This window comes from Oncorhynchus clarkii, chromosome 11 (assembly GCF_045791955.1).
Source record: "Oncorhynchus clarkii lewisi isolate Uvic-CL-2024 chromosome 11, UVic_Ocla_1.0, whole genome shotgun sequence".
NCBI classification, from domain to species: Eukaryota; Metazoa; Chordata; class Actinopteri; order Salmoniformes; family Salmonidae; genus Oncorhynchus; species Oncorhynchus clarkii.
This window is the reverse complement of record NC_092157.1, coordinates 33,837,530-33,859,903: the sequence shown is the minus strand read 5'-3', so window position 1 is coordinate 33,859,903 and position 22,374 is coordinate 33,837,530. Positions and strand designations below refer to the sequence as shown.

The window sequence follows — 22,374 nt, the reverse complement described above, 5'->3', positions numbered from 1 at the left end:
CCCACCAAAAAAGGACCAAGCAGCGTGGTAACAGGCAGCAGCAGCAGGAGCAGCGCTATAAGGAGGAATGGACATGGGAGGACATTCTGGATGGCAAGGGTTGCTACACATGGGAGGAGATCCTGGCTGGAAGGGATCGGCTCCCATGGGAACAGGTGGAGGCAGCCAGGAGAGCGGAGGCAGCAGCTAAAGGGAGCCAGCGCTTTGAGGGAACACGGCTGGCAAGGAAGCCCGAGAGGCAGCCCCAAAAATGGATTGGGGGAGGCACACGGGGAGTGTGGCAAGTTCAGGTAGGAGACCTGCGCCAACTTCCCGTGCTTACCGGAGAGTGAGAGGGACAGTGTTATGCGGTGGAGCGCACGGTGTCCCCGGTGAGTGTGCATAGCCCGGTTCGGTACATTCTAGCTCCTCGTATCGGCCAGGCCAGAGTGGGCATCGAGCCAGGTGCCATGAAACCGGCTCTACGCATCTGGTCTCCAGTGCGTCTCCCTGGGCCGGCATACATGGCACCAGCCTTACGCATGGTGGCCCCGGTTCGCCAGCACAGCCCAGTGCGGGCTATTCCACCTCGCCGCACTGGCCTGGCTACGGGGAGCATTCAACCAGGTAAGGTTGGGCAGGCTCGGTGCTCAAGAGCTCCAGTGCGCTGCACGGTCCGGTTTATCCGGTGCCACCTCCACGCACCAGCCCTCCGGTGGCAGCCCCCCGCAACCAGGCTGTCTCTCCGTCTTCTCCCTACAGGTTCTCTCGCCTGTCCTGAGCCGCCAGAGTCTCCCGTCTGGCCTGAGCCGCCACAGTCTCCCGTCTGTCCTGAGCCGCCAGAGTCTCCCGTCTGTCCTGAGCCGCCAGAGTCTCCCGTCTGTCCTGAGCCGCCAGAGTCTCCCGTCTGTCCTGAGCCGCCAGTCAGTCAGGAGCCGCCAGAGCCGCCAGTCAGCCAGGAGCCGCCAGAGCTGCCAGTCAGCCAGGAGCCGTCAGTCAGCCAGGAGCTGCCAGAGCCGTCAGTCAGTCAGGCGATGCCAGAATCGCCCTTCACTCCGGAGCTGCCGGAGTCTCCCGCCTGTCCGGCCCTGCCGGAGTCTCCCGCCTGTCCGGCGCTGCCGGAGTCTCCCGCCTGTCCGGCGCTGCCGGAGTCTCCCGTCCATTCGGGACCCATTTCTAGGGTCCCCAGTCCGAGGTCGGCGGCGAGGAGGCCACGGAGGCGGACAATGAGGCGGAAAAAAACTGTGGTGAAGTGGGGTCCACGTCCCGCGCCAGAGCCGCCACCGTGGACCGACGCCCACCCAGACCCTCCCCTATAGGTTCAGGTTTTGCGGCCGGAGTCCGCACCTTTGGGGGGGGTGGGAGTACTGTCATATTCTGACCTTTATTCCTTTGTTTTGTCTTTATGTTATGCGTGTGCATTTTAGGTAGTGGTGGATTTTAATTTCTTTAACTTGGCACCCTGTTGTTTTTGGGTTGTGGACCTGAGAGACCTCTCTCTCTCTCTCTCCCTCTCTCTCCCTTTCTCGCTCTCTCAAATCAAATCAAACAATATATAAATTTATTTAAAGTGCATTTTACAAAGTCACAACACATTTTACACAACTCTCTCTCTCTCTCTCTCTCTCTCTCTCTCTCTCTCTCTCTCTCTCTCTCTCTCTCTCTCTCTCTCTCTGTGCCACACTTGGATGGATTGTTGAAGTTTTCTGGACAACTTCCTCTCTTCCTGCCATTATACAAACCAATGGAATTTTCAGGAATGTTCTGTGGGCTTGACTTTCAAGGTGTAAGCTGATAGGAATATTTTAGGGGGGTGGAAAAGGGGGGAAATTAAGCAGCAGCCTCTCTCAGCAGTATTTTACCAGGGGAGGTGAGCTCAGAAAGTTAAGGACAAATCTAGCCAAGATTTACAGTTTCAGATTTTTTTCAAATGCATTTAGAGATACTTTTATTTCTTCAGTATCTACAGATGTGCAGACTCTCCGTTAGATATCAAATCTAATGATATTTAATATAACTAAATGGATTTAATTCAAACCACCTTTTATTATTCTGTGGACTCAGTGGATATGCTGAGATCCTAAAGGCAACTAAATTAAATATTCAAAATGAGAAACAAAACTTTTCCAAATTAAATTCACACAGAGAGCAGAAAGCAGCAGATCCCATCTTACTTCGCAATGTCTCCTTATAAAGGGTTTTTACCACAACCGAAAGTCGACAATACAATGGGAAACTGTTTGTAATGACGAGGGGAAAATACGAAGATAGCACTTCCCTCACTTTAAATGTCAAGTTTTACTAGATGGGGTTTTGTAACTCAGGAGGGAGCTCTGGGTAGGGGAGTACTCCGGGTGTGTGAAGTGCATTGTGGTTATCATCACCTCTTTTCAGGGGGGGATGGGTACAAATGTCATCTCTTCCAATCAGATTCTGCAACAGACTAGCGTCATGTCCTGTCCAAGGGGTGTACTTGTACATCATGCTGCCTCACACTACAGAAACAGGAGATAGGCTCCTGTCCTATGGGGCGTTTCGGCTCAGACAAGGCTTATAGTACTTTACTTCCTATCGCTTTCTCCCTGCCTCGACATCTTTCACCTCTAAAGTATCCCAATATGAAGAAACCCTTGCAAAAAGTGACATCCAAACAGGACCTTTAAAAACATACCTTAATCCCCCTCAAAGTGTGCAACAATTACTCAGAAAAGGATGGATTAGAAGGCATTTACTGTGTATGCACCTGTCGTGGCAAAAGTAAATGCGGTTCTTGGGCTGGACAATGGCGTTCAACAATGGGCTTCATTGTTCCTATCAATCATTTTGAGCACACCCCAATAACTTTTTCGTATTAAAGTAATGGACTAAATCATATGACAAAACCGATGTCTTCAGCACAGCTGTGGATTCAGAATGGGGAATTCTGTCACACTCCAACCCAATCCCATGTTACAGGATTGATGCAGTGCCTTCACTGATCCACACAGTACAACATAAATAAAGCTTTAAACATACCACTCTCACTCAAAGTCATCATCTGAAACTATATTTAGGTTTATATGGATGAGACTCAATATTCACATTTTCAGGGAGAGACCGTATTTATTTTATCATGTTTGTTTTTGCTCAAGCAAAGTAGGGTGCATCCCAAATGGCACCGTGCTCCCTATGTGGTTCACTACTTTTAACCAGGGGCCCAGGGCTAAAAGTAGTGCACTATATAGAGAATAGGGTGCCATTTGTGACGCAGTTGTAGAGTTGTCATAATAGTTTAACCACCCTAAAGAGAGACAGTGGGCCAGTTTCCTCCAACTCTATATCTGTGTTACTCAGCATTACACTAACATCCTGTGTATTTCATGCAACAGTGACCGCAATCTAATCTAACCAGCAAACCCTAACCAGCAAACCCACGCTCTCAAGAATATGTCCCACACGGGGACCTCAAAACATCCGTTTGCTAACGGAAAGTGTAATATGGGGTGCGTCCCAGATGGCAATCTATTCCCTATATAGTGCACTACTTTTGTCCAGGCCCCTTAGGTTTCCATTTGGGATGTTGCCATGGAGTCTGTCAGGCAGGCAAAGGGTAATTATAAATCCCATTGTGATATGGAGTCATTAGCTTATGGTCACTGATAAGGATGGAGAAAAACCTGTAAAGAAATCATCCGAGGACGAGGGCCCAAGCTTTCCAAAAAAAACGACTTACTGAGGTGGAATTTCATCCATATATCAAATATCTAACTGACGACTTATCTTAATTAACAACTCTTCATAAGGACGGACACAGCTTCCCACTTCTTACCAACACAGTGTCTGCATCCTAAATGGCACCCTATTCCCTATATAGTGCACTGCTTTTTTACCAGGGCTCATGGGGCTCTGGTCTAAAGTAGTGTACTATAAAAGGGAAAAGGCTCCCATTTGAGACGGAGGCAAATACTCAAAAAAAGGATTGAGAGAAGCAAAGGCAAATGGATGTCCAATTAAACCATCCTGATAGGAAAGGCACATCAAGGGCTTATCACAATGTTTCAACCGCTCATCAATTAGCCACTAATTCTGATTATCAGGGTGCTCCTCAGGTCGTTTCATCGCTCCGTCCTTCTCCCTCGCTCCTGACTCAATTCTTGCTGTTTCATGCTGATATCTAGTTGCTTAAACCATCACGTGCTGATATAATGCTGGTAATCCTTTACATAACACTATGGAAGCAAGGAGGAAGAAGACACTCTAGGCAGAGTGTGAGAAAGCTGATCTAAGGTTCAGGTGTCCATAGGGACAAATGTTGATTTGCCTATGAGCATATAGAGACAAACAAAGGGACGTTACATGCAGTATCGTGTTCAGAACGTGTGACCTCCCACACACCCGACCAAACCAGACTGGTCTTGTATCTTTAAAGATGCTGTTTCTGTGTGGGGGGGAGGGGGGGACGACGACAATGTTTGCCCGGGAATGTAAACAGTGAGTGGGTGAGTGCATAATGGAAGCTGAGAGTGTCAGCGGAGGATGTTGTGTGTTCTCTATGGGATGAGAGCGGAACGTTTGTCTTACCCCTGCTGGGGGGGGGGGGAGGAGATGGGAGAGGGGAGTCAACAAATGACTTCGCAAGTGATGAGGTGGAGTTCATGAATGTCTTTGGTTAAAAAGATGGGGGAATCAGGTTGAGGGATGTGTGTGAGTAGAACATGTGTGTGTGTGTTTGACGAGCATGTATTCAAAGACATAGACAATGATGATAAATGATTATCCAAAATCAATAAATAAAGAATTAAAGCCAAATGGTTGATGCTAGTTCAGTTTGACCCAACTCCAACCCATTCTCTGGATAAGCCACATGTACCCTCCCTTTAATAAGAGGCTTGCTCCTCACAGCACCAGCCTCCTAAAAAACAAATGTCATGTCTTGCCAGATTTTCCATAAACACAATGCCCAGCCCACGTCACCATAGGACAGGAAGCACATATTTAATCTATGGATAATCCCTGTCACATCCAGCATATAGGCTCTTATGAACTCCTTTAAATGCTGATGTCTTATGTCATCCTCTACCATAACCTAACGATGGAATGACAAAGAGTACGGAAGACTAAAGACGTCAAAAAAGAAATGATGAAATAAATAAGTGATAATGTTGAAATGTAAAAGAGAGCACAGCATCAGTGAAAGAAGGATTGGCTGTCTTTATGCCAGTTCTGTTTTCTTCATGTGCCTCCCTCCCATCCTATTAAAACGGTTTTGTAACCACAGTAAATTACCATTAGAAAACCCCATTGTGTATCTCATCATGTTTTCATATAACTGCTTTGGTCAAACAAATGTTCTTTCCAGCTTTCAAGGATTATTGTTTTTGTCAGGATGCTGAATTACTAATATACTGTAGGGTTAAGATATAGAGGGGAAAATGCTAGAACTACAGTATTATAAATAATTATGAGTTGAATAACTTTGAAATTTGGCACCCTACTACACTATTTTCTGCTAGCCTGTCACTTTTCCTGGCACACGTATTTAAGATGCGGCCATTACAAGCTGACCGAAAGCTTTTCAACCTCAACCAAGAGCAATACAAACCCATGGTCTATTTGTGAAATGGGAATGGGCCTGTCTTTGGTTTGTTTAAAGTGTCAACCGATGAGGTGCTCACTTACATCATGAAATGTTTTCAAAATTCACTTGTCCTGCCACCAAAGAAAGTGTTTTCCCTCCATTTTGCAAAAATACATTTTTTACCTATCCTCCATCTTTGGGGTGGCAGGTAACCTAGGTGTTAGAGCGTTGGACTAGTAAATGAAAGGTTGCAAGATCAAATCCCGAGCTGACAAGGTGTGTCGTTCTGCTCCTGAACAAGGCAGCTAACCCACTGTTCCTAGGCCATCATTGAAAATAAGAATTTGTTAAATTAAGGAAAAAGAAATAAAACTTTTAAAGGAAATGATTTGGTTCATGATGAGGTCACTAAGGAGAAGTTGATTAATGTAATATGATATTTAGAAGGAGATAATCCCTTGTTGTCATATCCACCTCAATTATACAATCTCTGTTCTTGCCAAAAGGACACCTCCCCAGATGATGTGTTGATTGATGGTAAGCTACCTTGGGATGCTTCTCTGATACCGAGTTCAGGATGAAAGCCCTAACAATGAAAATGTGGTGGGGATCACGACTGCAATGATGGTAACTAAGACAATCGACTATGATCGCTATCTGGTTCCAAGTCACAAAAGAAGCCTTGTGTATAAAGTCAGAATACCCCCCCCCCCCCCAGCCCCTACAGCCTTAACCCCAGATGATGTGTTGAAGAAACTCAACTCCCAAATCTTCTCCTTACAAGATATGAATCAGCAACTTACAGTCTCCTAGAAGTGCTTAGCCTTTAGGGCATCACCTTACGTCTTTGGTGGTGATTAAATGGACAGATTAATTGGTTGATTGATGGTAGACTACCTTGGGATGCTTCGCTGATATCGAGTTCTGGATGAAAGCCCCCCCCCCCCCCCCCACACACACACACACACACACTCCACCAAAAACTCCACACACACACACCTCCAAGAACCACACACTAACTTCCAATAATTTTATCCAGTGCAGCGTTTCATCTTATTCAAAGCTCCGACTTAAAATATGACCTCATATCAGAAGTCCTTTAACAGGGTTTGATCAAGCAACAAACCCCAATGAGAGCTGACATTACTGACTATGTTGGCTGAGGGCCCAATGAGGAAAGACATCGCTGATAGCGTTGGTGGGTAAACACCTGGTCAGATCTTACTGGTCCTCATGCCGCTGGGCCAGGTGTGTTAACATAGAGCGTAATCCCTCTAGACAGCCATCCAAATCCATAGCCACAGACCCTCATCAACTGCTAGCTATGACCCAATTTGGTGTTTGATCCCAGGCATGGATGTGGAGTGAGGCCCCCACTGGGACTTTCTCTCGATGGAGTGTAGTCACGTGGACAAGAACTTATTCAGCCAGGAAGGACACTCGCATCACAATATCATAAAGGGCAGACATCTGGTGTGAGGCGACAATGATTGTGCTTCGGCTTGCTGATGTAGGTTACTGCCAAAATCCCTGCCCTTCCATGTGCTAGCACTTACACAAACAGCTTGATTTGGGTTCAACAGACAGCAAAGTATTGCATTACACTTAATAACAGTTTTCCGTGCAGTTTTCATTTGAGTAAATTGGTGTCAATCCACAGCATCAGCAAAGAGCGGGCAAGAGAAAACCTGTGAGACGGCGGGCGTTTAGCATCGCCAGGCAGCAACCGCCGGGCGGGATGAGGGACGGGGTGTGGGGACGAGGTGCGAGCTCATGTGAAGAGACGTTCCTCTCCCTACGGGGAGCGGGGCTTGATAAACAAACCGCAGAGAAAGATTCAACACATCTCAAATTTCACCACAGAGGACGTCTCAGCATTTTCAAACCAGAACGTGTATGAGCTTATTGCTTTTAAGCAGAACTTCAGTCGGTTATTTGGACAAATCTATCAGTATACGGTCCGAATTCTAAAATCTCAGCTATTGTTTTTATGGTAAGAAGCACCTAATTTAGCTAATCGATTGACTTGACTAACACTTACATTTTTTAAATTTTTAGGTTCATTTAAATGTGAATCTATCGCCTCTAAAGCAGTAGTAAGACATTTACTGGAGAGTACTGCAGTAGAAAAACTAGAAAAAAATGACTGCAGAGAAAGTGCTAAGAAAGCAGTTACCAAATAACCCAGTGAAGTGATGCCCTGCCAATCAGTTATTAGGCTTATTAGACACATCATGCAAACAGTAGGTCCAGCTTCTAAACACATTATGGTAATTTACGGAAATAGAGAAAAAAAAAATCATTACTGTGTAGACTTTGACGTTGAGTGAGATTCATATCAAACATTTATGTGTGACTGCCTGTTGAAAACGTTGATATTCCATAAGGGTTCCACTCGGGCATCTGGCCCAACAACTCCAGATGTGAATCTACTTTAACTTGAGGAAAACGCTGAAAATGTCCCGGGGTATCATGAAGCCAGCTTGGAAAATAGACTTCTGCTTCTCAAACCCACAGCAGAAATACTGAAAGTATCACTTCAGTTACAGTGGATCTTGATATGGGCCTTCATTTCATTTTCATTTTTTTTTGCCAGGATAGTACACCCAGCCACTGTTATCCAGGGAGTCTTAGTTTCTATTGGCCAAGATTGTACTGTTTAAAATAGGCATACTTCACCGACCACAACAAACAGACATTTCCTACAGTTTATAAAGCATATCAAGCATTACACTGTAGCAGATCAACGTGATGTGAGGCTAGGATAACTTCTTTTCTACAATGACACCAATGTTCACTTTGAAAATAAGGATACATCCCCAAAGGGCTTCAAAAGCCTATTTGATCCAGAAAGCAAACAGCATTCATATATATTTTTTTTAACTAGGCAAGTCAGTTAAGAACAAATTCTTATTTACAATGACGGCCTAGGAACAGTGGGTTAACTTAACTGCCTTATTCAGGGGCAGAACGACCTAGCAGCCTTTCGGTTACTGGCCCAACATTCTAACCTCTAGGCTCCCTGCCGCCCCAAAACACATAGTCAAATCTAAATAAATATGATACACCATTATCCATATCGACCTGATAAGGAATAAGGAATCTCTCTGATGTGATGTTGAAAAGCAAACTATGACAATACAGAAAGAAGCTGTCCACAACGTTGCCAGATCTGGTTTGATTTCAAAAGAGGGAGGGAGGACACCGGAAATGAGAGCGAGTGAGCTTGAGGACAGTGTTGACAAAGCAACCGTAATGCAACATTGTCTAAACCTCTGTCAACGTCAGTATCGGTTGGTGTATGACCCCAAACAACTCCTTCCCCATTGGTCTCATTAGACACACACAGCTACACACATGACTCTCCCTCCAACATCCCACCAACTTCCCACAGCCAACTCCACACACTGGCTTCATTCCATAACAGCACCACACAACAGCAACAGACAACAACGTTTTGCCAGAGAGTACAACGCGTTTATATTTCACATGCTGAAGCGGTAGGACAGTTGAACTAAGCTCACGGGGCCTTTATATGTGATATTCGTTAAGAATCAATGGCTCAATCAATCATTAGGGTTAAAAGCCCCAAAAAGGAATATACCAATCCCAGATTGCCCATTTTAAGACCACTTTTAAAGGAATGTTTGAAAGTAATCAGGAGGAGTTAAAAACATATCACAATGTGAACCATCCTCTAGAAATGACAATCAGGTAAGCAATAAAGTAGAGAACAGCTTAAGTCAAGTCTCACAAGCCCAGGCTTGTCATTGACTTGTTGTCCAGCTCTTACATTGGTCCGTGTGTAAGTGAGTGTGTGTGTATAAGCAAATGTATGTGTGTTGTTTGTGTGTGTGTGTGTGTGTGAATATGTATGTGGTCGCTGTGCGAGCATATAGAGATGCAGTTACTCACCTCTCGGGTGCTCTGTCATTCGTCCGGGACAACCGTGTGGGAGCAGCCAAACTCATACAGAGGGACAGACACTGCAGTAGAAAACTTTCCTTCTCCCTGTCTGTACACATCCACTGTTCCTCCCTCCTTCTGTCTCTCTCCCCTCCCTCATTCCCTCACTCCAACACTTCCTGGGCTGTGTGTTTACGCTGGCTCCAATCAGCCCCTCCAAAGAGGTACGCCACCCACCCCACCCACCCCCCTCGCCCCCTCCCTCTTACCTCCTCCCTCAGTAAACAGCCATTGTTCAGCTTGCATATGTTCGGATGTGTGTGAGACTGTGTGTGTGTGTGTATGTGTGTGTGTGACCAAGTGTGTGTGTGCATGCATAGGTGTGTGTGTGTTGGTGTGCGTGTGAGTGCCCTCTTGAATGAGGTTTGTGTAGCCTCTCGCCACTATCCAGAATTTGGCTCACCTCAATGAAACACTGTAAGTGAGAGGGGGACAGGGCTGGGCAGAAGAGGGGGAAGAGAAAGAGAGAGAATGAGAGAGCGAGAGAGAGAGAGAGAGAGAGGGAGGGGGGGGGGGGGGTTGGAGGCTAAAGGAAAACACGTGGACTTCCTGCTGGGTTGTCCTACTGAGGCACACATTTTTAGAGTGGAGAGAGGGAGCAAGGGATGAAGGGAGGGGGTATCAACCAAGGGATGAAGGGAGGGGGTATCAACCAAGGGGTGAAGGGGGGGTATCAACCAAGGGATGAAGGGAGGGGGTATCAACCAATGGATGAAGGGAGGGGGTATAAACCAAGGGGTGGGGGTGTGACTGGAACGTTCTCTCTAAATCCAACAGTTAGCTGTTACAAACCGCAGGCTTGGGCCATGCAAGGCTAACTGAGGTCCAGGCTCAGTCTCAATACAAGGCATCTGCTCTGAGGCCTGGCAAAGATTTTCACCACTAAAATCTTCCCCCCCCCTCTCTATCTCCCTACCCAACCCACAGCCATACCCCACCTCCAACCTAGGGGGAGAGGCAAGGGGTGAGAGATGACGAGGGAGAGGTGAGGGAACACAGGTTGACAGAAGCACTATAAGGAGACCGAGGCTGAAACCCAAATAGCACCATATTTCCCTGTTAGCTTAAGATTTGGAAGAAAATAAAAATTTATCCGATTATATATATGGCTTTATAACAGCGCTTTGGTCCGCAATGCTTTATGCTAGAAACAAGTCGCAAAGTACCCGGGAAAGACGTGACTCCGATGCATATGGGGATATCTCAGTGTTTAGTTTCTTTGACATTGAGGCCGAGCTACAACCTTCTATAGGCGAGGACACAGAAACAAATGGGGAAGCAATCAAATTCTGTCACTATCAATTGATAGTACAACAGAGGATGTTTAAACCCAGACAGCTTTTTAGGGAAACCCTTGTGACCTTCTCTCGTTGGGTTGAGCCATGGAGGAAGAGTAGCCAGCAGTTAAAGCTTTGATTATTCTGCGTCAGTAGGCCTACTCTGTCTGAGGTGGAAAAGGTACGGTAGGCCTGACTTTTGAAAGTAGGCTACCCGGGCTCAGATTTCTAATGACGTCTCAGATTGAATTATTTGCAAACAGGGACAGTTTGGTTGCAAACTAGACCTGTAAATACGACGATCGATTAATGCAATGCTTTTACGACAAAGGAGATAATTCCACCCCTACTCTTGTCCACGGTCGTCTGTGAACCGACAACCTTCTGGCCCGCAGCCCTGTGTGCTATCAAAATTCTTGAGTTGTTATAATGTTTATAACACACAAAAAAACAGTTGGTAAAAAGACATATCCAAGGCTATGGTCTGTCCAAGAAATTAGGGTAAATGTGAGGGTAAACGGTAGGCATGTTCTCTGCTCTCCACTTTATGTTTGTACTATTATTTTGGGTCTAGGCAAGGGTCACTTGTTTTTTTTTCTCCAAGCGTTCAGGGAGGATTTAGGTCAAAAATATTTTTTGCTAAAGGGAGGACCATCCGTTTTCATTTCAGAGAGGTCAGACTTGCTCCATCACAGGAGGTTGGTGGCAGGTTAATTGGGGAGAACGGGCTTGTGGTAATGGCTGGAGCGGAATGGTATCAAATGAATGGTACCATTCCATGACTCCGTTCCAGCCATTATTAAAAGCCCTGTGTAGCCTCCACTGTTCTCCATGTAACCCGTATTATACATAATGTTCACTCCCTTAATTTTAAGCACAAACCTAAAATTCAAATTCCCTGGTTTCACGGTGGTCCAATGACGAGGCCTAGTACAATATGACACGTTTTAAGATTCTGCTAGAACATGTCCGCATGTCCCCTGTTCTTAATCGGTCACATCCAGACAGTACATCACCCTCCTCTTCCCATCATTCCTTTCCTTTCTTCTCCCTTCCTCAACTCACCTCTTCTCTTCCCTCTTAGCCTGTCATCTACACACCTCTTCTCTTCCCTCTTCTCCTGTCATCTACTCACCTCTTCTCTTCCCTCTTCGCCTGTCATCTACCCACCTCTTCTCTTCCCTCTTCTCCTGTCATCTACTCACCTCTTCTCTTCCCTCTTCGCCTGTCATCTACCCACCTCTTCTCTTCCCCCTTCGCTTGTCATCTACCCACCTCTTCTCTTCCCCCTTCGCCTGTCATCTACCCACCTCTTCTCTTCCCTCTTCGCCTGTCATCTACCCACCTCTTCTCTTCCCCCTTCGCTTGTCATCTACCCACCTCTTCTCTTCCCCCTTCGCCTGTCATCTACCCACCTCTTCTCTTCCCTCTTCGCCTGTCATCTACCCACATTTTCTCTTCCCCCTTCGCTTGTCATCTACCCACCTCTTCTCTTCCCTCTTCGCCTGTCATCTACCCACCTCTTCTCTTCCCTCTTCGCCTGTCATCTACCCACCTCTTCTCTTCCCTCTTCGCCTGTCATCTACCCACCTCCTCTCTTCCCTCTCCGCCTGTCATCTACCCACCTCTCTCTCTCTCTCTCTCTCTCTCTCTCTCTCTCTCTCTCTCTCTCTCTCTCTCTCTCTCTCTCTCTCTCTCTCTCTCTCTCTCAATTCAATTTCAATTTAAGGGCTTTATTGCATGGGAAACATATGTTAACATTGCCAAAGCAAGTGAAGTAGATTCACTCTCTCTTCTATTTTGCTCTCCACTACTCTCCTCTCCTCTCTTTCTTCTCTTCTCCTCTTTTCTCTTCTCATCTCCTCTGCTCCTCTCAACTCGACGCAGCACCACTACTACTACTCCAGGTCACTCTCAGAGCCATGCTGGGTAACCACACAGTCAGATCAGGTTTCCTTCATCATGCCACAGTCATGCCGGCTCTGGAAACATTAATCATGTTTAGTCTGAGTACAATGTGTTGGAGCTGAGTGGAGGGGGCTGCATGTTATCCTGATGTCCTGAACCCTAATACCGTGAGCCCTGTGCTGAACGCAGGCTAGCTAGACACACGCATATTGTGACTCAGAGTAGGAGTGCTGATCTAGGATCAGGTCCTCTCTGTCCATATAATCTAATACATTATGATCTAACAGGCACAACTGGTCATAGACCAAGCTTGATACATACGAGGCCAAGAGGGAGAATGCTAACTTAGATAGATAACTTAGATCAGCCCCTGTTGAATAAGTATGGTGACAGAAACAACATTGTATGAGTGAATGCATTTTAAATGTGTTTTCGTCAGTCCCACTCTAGCTCAGGTAGGGGAGATGAGAGGGAGTAGATACCTGTGTCAGTCTTTACCCCGCAGCCCATGAACATATGAGATGTGAGAGGGGGGTGAGTGGGGGGCGAGAGCGGATTGAGAAATTGATGGAGCTCAGATGTTGACTCTCTGAGCGAGTGATTTATTGAGCTTGGAGCAGGAAGGAAGTTGGATGAATGAGGATGATGCACAGAGCTGGAAGAGGGGGAGAAGACTATGTGGCTACGTCCCAAAGGGCATCATATTCCCTGTACAGTCCCCTACTTTTGACCAGGGCCCATAGATTCAGCCGATTGGGCTCTGGTCAAAAATAGTGCACTAAATGGGGAAGAGGGTGCAATTTGGGACACAAAACTCCGACGCCTAATCAAACAGGAAATCCCTTTACCTCACTTGTCTTCTGTACAAACACACAAACAGGCCCCCTCTCATCTGCCTCCCTCGCCAGAGACGAATCCCAGCTGGCAAATCCCTCCTCAGTCTTTGCAGAGCCCAAACAAATGGAAAGGACAAAAGAAGGTGAATGGAGGGAATGGAGAAAGAAGGTGAATGGAGGAAGAAGGTGAAGCTTACACCTGAAGCTATTCAGACATGTTATTCAGTCTGTTCTGAACCCTACACCTGAAGCTATTCAGACATATTATTCAGTCTGTTCTGAAGCTTCTGCTATTCTTCTAGAGAGCTAAGCATTCTGGGATGCTAGTTGAATGATCAATCAAAGGTATTTATAAAGCCCTTCTTACATCAGCTGATGTCACAGTGCTGTACAGAAACCCAGCCTAAAACCCCAAACAACATGCAGTGCAGGTGTAGAAAGCACGGTGGCTAGGAAAAACTCCCTAGAAAGGCCGATGCTAGTTGAATGAGCCACCTGTTTCATGTCACTGACTGCCTGACTGTGTGTGTGTGTGTGACTGCAGCAGCATCATCATTATATCCCTATAGTTCTGTTTTTAATGACTGTCTGGCTGCCCAGCTTCTTTTCTCTCTCTCTCTCTCTCTCTCTCTCTCTCTCTCTCTCTCTCTCTCTCTCTCTCTCTCATGCATGGTATTCTTCCTACCTCAATATTAGATGTAGGTTGGAGGGCATCATTCCACTTGCTCAAAACAGGGCTAGATTCAGTCCGTATCGCGGAGATTCAGACCCAATATCGCAATTTAAATGTAAAGGTGATTTCTGATTGAGCAGTGTTTACTGGGAATGCATTCTCCGCGGGAACGTTGCCGTTACATTTCAATCGAGCTATAGCGCTGAACTTGCACAACATTAATTGAGTTTGAGCCCAATGTGTCTAGTCGCGAGACTAGCGATGCACTTCCTGCGCTAGGATAAAGGGCTCACCGTAGAAATAGAATAACTAGAACAGGTGTGCCCATTCAAGTCGATGGGTCTGTGACGTGTGGACCGGCGGATATTTTGAACGCACAGCCATAGGGTTGGCAGGTAGCCTAACGGTTAAGAGCGTTGGGCCAGTAACCATAAGGCCACTGGTTTAAATCCCTGAGCTGACTAGGTGAAACATCTGTTGATGTGCCCTTGAGCAAGGCACTTAACCCCAATTGCAATCAGTAAGTCGTTCTGGATAAGAGTGTCTGCTACCATGTGAAGCAGATTTCTACGTGGGATTCAGCTCAGATCGTGCAGACTTTTACAGTTATTTATTTCAGATCAGCCAAAGCCTCACTGGGCTGCTCTCCTTTTTAAAGCCCATTTTATAATCTCAAATGTGAGGCGGCGGTGGGATAATGTTTCTGGTAGTTCTACTGCAGTAGCATCATTTCAGAGTGGAAGTCCAATGCTGTGAAAGTAAAGGCTAATGTTACAGTTAAAGACCAGCGTGATCGTCTTACTGCTGTATATTAAGGCTATGGATGCATCCCAAATGGTGAAAAAAGAAAGGACTTATGACATACAAAATATATACAAAAGTATGTGGACACCCCTTCAAATGAGTGGATTTGGCTATTTCAGCCACACCTTTTGCTGACAGTTGTATAACATTGAGCACACAGTCATGCAATCTCCATAGACAAACATTGGCAGTAGAATGGCCTGTACTGAAAAGCTCAGTGACTTTCAACGTGGCACCGTCATAGGATGCCACCTTTCCACCAAGTCAGTTCATCAAATGTCTGCCCTGCTAGAACTTCCTCGGTCAACTGTAAGTGCTGTTATTGTGAAGTGGAAACTTCTAGGAGCAACAACAGCTCAGCCTCGAAGTGGTAGGCCACACAAGCCACACAAGCTCACCGAATGGGACCGTCGAGTGCTGAAGCGCGTAGTGCATAAAAATCTTTCCACAAATCTTTCCTCGGTTGCAACACTCACTACCGAGTTCCAAACTGCCTCTGAAAGCAACGTCAGCACAAGAACTGTTCGTCGGGAGCTTCATGAAATGGGTTTCCAACAGAGTGTTGGCTGGAGTGGTGGAAAAGCTCGCCTCCATAGGACTCTAGAGCAGTGGAAACACATCCTCTGGAGTGATAAATCAAGCTTCCCTATGTGGCAGTCTGAAGGACGAATCTGGGTTTGGCGGATGCCAGGAGAACCTGCCCCAATGCATAGTGCCAACTGTAAAGTTTGGTAAATAATAGTCTGGGGCTGTTTTTGATGGTTCAGGCTAGGGCCCTTAGTTCCAGTGAAGGGAAATCTTAACGCTACAGCATACAATGATAATCATTTTGTAGCAACAGTTTGGGAAAGGCCCTTTCCTATTTCAGCATGACAATTCCCCGATGCACAAAGCAAGGTCCATACAGAGATGTTTGTCGAGCCTCCTGAGTGGCGCAGCAATGCTCCAACATCTAGTGAATATTTATAATTAGTAGGTTTGGTTATCTGTTCTTAAAAAAGTTTTTATTTCTGTACTTATGTCTTGTATATTGTTTATATGTGCTGTGGTTTTCATATACGCCTTTGGGCTACCAACCACACCTGCACACCGTTGTTATGTACTGTATTTGTTTTTATCTGTCTATCTCTTGTTTTATTTGGAACGAATGAATTAAACTTCAGCTAAAGTGGAAAGCCCTCCCAGGTGCACAGAATATTTTCCAAAATACTCCAGTGTACCATAATTGCGTTTCTAAGAATAATGACAGGTGTGGTTAAATGTGAAACAATTCAACTGTATGTTAAAGGGAGACTTCGGGATTTTCGGAATGGCTGGAAGTCTAGGGGTATTGCTAGAGGATACCCATAAATTCCAGTCATTGCGCTAACGCTAGTTTGCACTTGCGCTGGCGCTAGTTATCAACTTCCTTCAAATTGCATGCAGATACATGGTATCCACAAGTTCATCTGACTCTGGGGAAGTAGATAAAGGGCTTCATTACCAAAATACCTAAGTATCTTTAATGCATCTTACTAGGCTTGGGCGGTATCCAGATTGTCATACCTTCATACCAACCTTGCGCCATCCCGGGATTGTCTGTAATACCGGCACTGAACATGAGGGGTGCTGTTTTCAAACCACATTGAGCCTCTGTAATCTGAAAGTTAGCAATGCTAACAAGTATTTGAAAAATCCCATTGCGAATGACAGCTAAATGCTAATGTACACATGCCAACAGTCTCTGACATAAACTAATTGCAGGACAGACATCCCAGCTCATAACGTTATGAAAGAAACAAAAAAATGCTACTCACATCTTGATGCAGGCACAAAACAAATCTTAGACAACAAGGCTCTTGATTCAATAATATCTGCTGTTACCAAGAGAAGCTTGATTTAGCAAGAAGCTAACCACGTTTAGCTAGCTAGATAACTAACCAAATGCACAACTGCAGAGCATTTAGCACAATTAAATTGCCATTTAGACAGTTCACTTAATAGTTATAAGATATCTAGCTGGCAAACAGTTGTGAAATCCATACTGTAACTACATCACCTGGTACATTCTGCGAGTGACTCACAAGGCTCCGGTCTCTCGTCGTTGTGTGACTGGGGACTACTGGTTAGCTTCATAATGAAAAATAATTTTACAGGTGAAATTAAGAAAGCAATTTGCTTCATCACCTAACGTATTGTACAAGTTGACTGCAGATATTTACTTAAAAGGAAGCTGCAAATATTCGAATGTATTAAATAACTTCAAATAAATATTTTCAGGCCTCCCGAGTGACGCAGTGGTCTAAGGCACTCCATCGCAGTCGTTACTACAGATCCTGGTTTGATACCTGTGCAGAATAAAACACTCAAAACCACACCCATCATTATCATATTTCCTAGCATGTTGATGTTTTGAAAAGTTTGTTTCAATATCTGTGCATTTACAGTACATGTGCATTGATTGATTTAGCTTATGCTACAAAAAGATAAATAACATTGATTTTCTAAACCAATTGAATCTGTTGGTAGTAGAATTTATTGCACCTGTTACTGAGATGATTGTTCCAGTTTAGATTATTTAGGTCAAATCAAAATCAAATCAAATTTAATTAGTCACATGCACCGAATACAAAAGGTACAACAAACAACCTTACAGTGAAATGCTTACTTAACGAGCCCCTAACCGACAGTGCAGTTTAAAAAAAAACAAGATAAGAATAAGATATAAAAGTAACAAGTAATTAAAGAGGAGCAGTAAGAAATGACAATATATACAGGGGGTGCAGGTACAGGTACACAATCATCTCCTTTGTCTTGATCAAGTTGAGGGAGAGGTTGTTGTCCTGGCACCACACGGCCAGGTCTCTGACCTCCTCCCTATAGGCTGTCTCGTTGTTGTTGGTGATCAGGCCTACCACTCTTGTGTCATCAGCAAATTTATTGATGGTGTTGGAGTCGTGCCTAGCCGTGCAGTCATGAGGGAACAGGGAGTACAGGAGGGAGCTGGGCGCGCACCCCTGAGGGGCCTCCCCTGTGTTGAGGATCATCGTGGAGGATGTGTTGTTACCTACCCTTACCACCTGGGGGGCGGCCCGTCAGGATGTCAGCGAGCGATGGCTCGAGACTTCCTTAGATACCATGCACTAGCTGTTTTTTACAAAAATACATAGACCGCCGCCCCTTGTCTTACCAGACGCTGCTGTTCTATCCTGCCGGTACATCGTACAACCAGACAGCTGTATGTTGATATTGTCGTTGTTCAGCCACGACTCCGTGAAGCATAGGATGTTACAGTTTTTAATTTAGTCCCTTTGGTAGTTTAATCTTACCAATAACTTGTCCATTTTGTGGTCCTGAGATTACATGTTTGCGAGCAGAATTGAGGGGAGTGAGGGTTTGTTCGATCGCCGCCTACTCCTCAGAAGGCAGCCTGCCCTCCGGCCTCTCTTTCTCCACCTCCTCTTCATCACTGGGGTCGGGGCCTGTTCCCGAGGGAGCCGTATATCCTCCGCCTCGGGCTCGTCAGAGTCATGAAAGAAGAAAAACGATTCTGCTAGTCTATGGTGAGTAATCGCAGTCCTGATGTCTACAAGTTATTTTTGGTCATAAGAGACGGTAGCGGCAACATTATGTACAAAAATATTTTTAAAATAAGTTACAAACAACACAGATAAATTAACAAAAAACACAATCACTTGAGGGCACGTAAAACGCCTGCCTTCTGCTCCGGCGCCATTGTAAAAGGTAGTCTCAAATATGACTTTCCCTACCTTGGCAGTCAATCTATTCTGAATGCATGTTTTGAGTGATTGAAAGTTCCAATAGTGGATATTCTCAATCGAGCTGGATTCTAATAGGAATTACTGCCCCCTCTCAGTGAAGCCACAAAGTTCAAGCCCGACCGCAGTACTGCAGGCATTGTTTGCAGAAAACAAGATCCCCCATTATAGTGAAGGGGAAAATGGCAATGTTCATGTAAATAAATAAAAACATTCTAAGACAATCATGGCACCAATAATTACTTCTAATACACCAGATGTATGTCCTTGAACCGATTAGTTTAAAATCACACACAGAATAAGTTATAAGGATAATTTAGTAGCAAATGGTTGGCCTTAAGCGCGATATACTCAAAGAGAGGAGGCAGCACTGAGCTAGCCTGCAACGTCACATTACTTTCTGGAGTAGCTCAAACTGCGCATGTTATGTCTACATAAATCTCCCACTTAAGACACCTTCTTAACCAACTTCCTGGGCTTCAAATACGCTATTGAATCTTCACATAGGAATGAATGTTGTCACGTGTCAATGGCTTTGTACATTCATATTAATTGGAAATTACACATCCCTTTGCAAGCCAGTATAATGTGACTTGCAGGGCTGAGGTGGCCTGTAAAACAGGAATGTTCTTAACCCACTGTGTTAGGTTATAACTAAACCCCTCAAATAAAGACCTTATGAGATATGTAACGTACAGCATTGTCATAAAGATTTTAATTTTAAAGGCTAAAAAGGCTGGTGGAACCGTTCACCGTTCTAAGAAGAACCCTTCAAAGATAAAAGGGTTATTGGTAGAACCCTTCATAGAGGGTTCTAGATAGACCCATATACAGGGGGATCTATGAAGAACCCTACATAGAGGGTTATAGGTACAACCCTCTGCAAAGGGTTCTATTTAGCACCAAAATGGGTTCCAGTATGGGGACAAACCGAAGAACCCTATATGGTTCTACTTAGCACCTTTTTTTCGAAGAGTGTAGAGATGGAGATGTGTTTTGAATGGAATCATCAGCAAAGTTTTGATCTAATGTCAGCCTTACATAATGGGAATGTTTGATTTCATAAGGCCAGACAGAACGTGGAGGAGGACTAATTGAGATAACAGAGACTGACGAACCACAGACCCATAACATAAAGCAGGGGAATCTGATAAATGAAATGGTTGGAGGGATGATAGGGCTTCACCATGGAGGCCTGCATTATATTGTCCCAAATGGCACCCTGTTCCCTACATAGTACACTAATTTTAGCCAGAGCCCTATGAGGCTCATTACTGAGCCAATAGGCACTGGAAGAGTACAATACAACTACATGTTGTATTGCTTAATGTATTTGATCGATCTATTAGACTACAATGTATTTTAATAATGTTATTAAGTGTCTGTGTGTGTGTGTGTGTGTGTGTGTGTGTGTGTGTGTGTGTGTGTAACGTGAAAATTCACTTACTCTGAGGGGTTTGGGTGGGGACGACCACCACACTACATGACTGTGTGTGTGTGTGTGTGTGTGGTGTGTGAGACAGATTCTGTCCCTTAGGGAAGATGTAGTCTTGTTATCAGGGGCTTGTAAAACAGCTGCTGTGGTGAGTGATATGGGATCTACAGCTTTCTAAAGACTTTCTCATCCCTGGTGAGATACAACACCTTAACACCCTGGGCTGTCTGTTATCACCCTGCTGGTCAGTCAGTCACCCACTGTCCCTCTTCACTGACCCTCCTCAAGCCCCACAGCCATCTCATGCCCCCTCTCTCTGGAAGACTGGAGCTGCGTGGTCACCCTATTCCCTATATAGTGCACTACTTTTGACCAGAGCCCAACCATACACTATGGGGAATTTGGGATGCAGTGTGGACCCTACACTCTTAGAAAAAAGAGTTATGGGCTGCCCCCATAGGAGAACCCTTTTGGTTCTCCTTTTGGGTTCCATGTAGAACCCTTTCTACAGAGGGTTCTATGTGGAACACAAAGGGTTCTACCTGCAACCAGAAAATGTTCTTCAAAGGGTTCGCCTATCGGGACAGCCAAAGAACCTTTTAAGGTTCTAGATAGCTCAGCAGTGTCTTCTTGATCATATTGCAGCTCAAAGTGTATCAGCTGAGATGAGCTCTCTAGGCACTCTGGGGACAGCATTGTTTTTGAACAGCTACACTACCATAATGTGGCCATGTACATTGTCAACAGAATGTGCTCAATGTAGTTGTTGTGTAATAGAGTAATCTGCAATATCTTTGTCCTATTCATATGTAACGGTGAGAGAAACAAATGCACTTTTTAGCCTTTCCCCCGGTAACTATATACTGAGCTCGAGGAACTGTGTTCGTTAATGGACAGTTTGCTTAACCAGTCAAGAGTTCGAAAAAGCTTTGGTGTTAGCCAATAGTATTGTGAAATGGGAGAAGAGGGGCGTAGCGCGGAGAGAAAAAATGGTGGAATGCGATGGTGCTAATGTGAATATGCTTGACCCAGAAGACAACGAAAAAGTTAAATGAATCCTGCTGGTACACACACTGATACACTTCAGGTCGTCATCGTTGTAGTGAAAAATCCTGAAGCTCACCTCACTGCATCCAGTCGGGTAATACAGAATAGGAGCAGAGGTGAATTGCTTTGGGGACAGAGACCAAGATCTTTCTGTTATCTCAGCCATCCAGGGCAATTAAAACCCCTAGCTAGCCGGGCTAGTCTACTCATCGTCACACATAGAAATCTACTAAGGAAATATAATTTTTTGAGTCCACATTGATGTTCTAATTTAGAATTTTAACTTAAGGATTTAGCGACTTTTTAATGATGAGCCTCAAGTCGACTAATTAGCAGGGAAAGGAGATGAAACACTGTGGTGTTTTGGTCATTAAAGGATCTAGAGAATTTAATTGAGGGAAGGTCACAATGCCCATGAACCCGTAGGCTGTGGCTGAATTAGCATTCCAAATAGCTAGCCCGTTACACAGCCATAATAAAAGTAATTGATCAAATTAACATGTTTATACTTCCGGGACGCATAATTCTCAACTCTGACCTAATGTCAGTAGTCCAATATAAGTCAAAATAATCACCTTTAGAGGAATCAATCCAAACTTGTAGTTTTTACTCCTTACTTTGCTCTCTCTCTCTCTCTTTCTGCATGCTGGGAGTGTTGGTGCATGCTGGGAATTGTATGAGCGAGTGCGAGTGGTGTCTGGAGTTAGATCGTCTGTGCTTTCTTTTTTGTTTCCTTTTCTTGGGGGTTTCCCTTTTTCTATGCAAAATTGTGGTAGAATTAGGTATACTGTATTTCTTGTTGGAATTGCCCTGGTTTTGGCGAGGATGGCGACCCACACGGGGACACCGTCCCTGTCAATTCAGCACGGCTTCGGGTGTGTTACTGAAGCTACTGTCACTGTGGAGGAGTTTCTGGTCGTCGTAAGAAAGAAGGTAGGCTATGAAAATAAAGCGATGAATGAAGCGATGGGGGTTTTTGTTTAAAGAAGGGTGTCTTGTCGATCGGATGGTTCAGCAGGGCGTACTTCTGAAAGGCATGTTTATTCAATTCACGCTGCTTTCTTTCACCGTTAACAAGGGTTACGATGTCAGATGCACCGCCTTTTATTCCCGATGAGCTATAGGAGCGCTAGT

The 22,374-nt window shown here is 45.0% G+C and overlaps 1 protein-coding gene across 16 annotated transcripts in view; it reads right to left on the bottom strand.

Annotated features, from left to right (window-relative positions):
- Positions 1 to 22,374, bottom strand: part of LOC139420449 (sickle tail protein homolog) — a 163,084-nt gene that overhangs the window by 102,008 nt on the left and 38,702 nt on the right. For 3 of the 16 annotated variants that reach the window (XM_071170602.1, XM_071170605.1, XM_071170606.1), the window contains exon 1: positions 9,452 to 9,541. The exons of 12 other annotated variants lie outside the window; for them this stretch is intronic. In XM_071170602.1, the coding sequence (XP_071026703.1) occupies positions 9,452 to 9,470 (19 nt within the window). In that variant the 5' untranslated portion in view covers positions 9,471 to 9,541. Of the gene's footprint in view, positions 1 to 9,451; positions 9,550 to 22,374 lie in introns of those variants that run through there. One more of the 16 variants, XM_071170607.1, reaches the window with a different exon arrangement.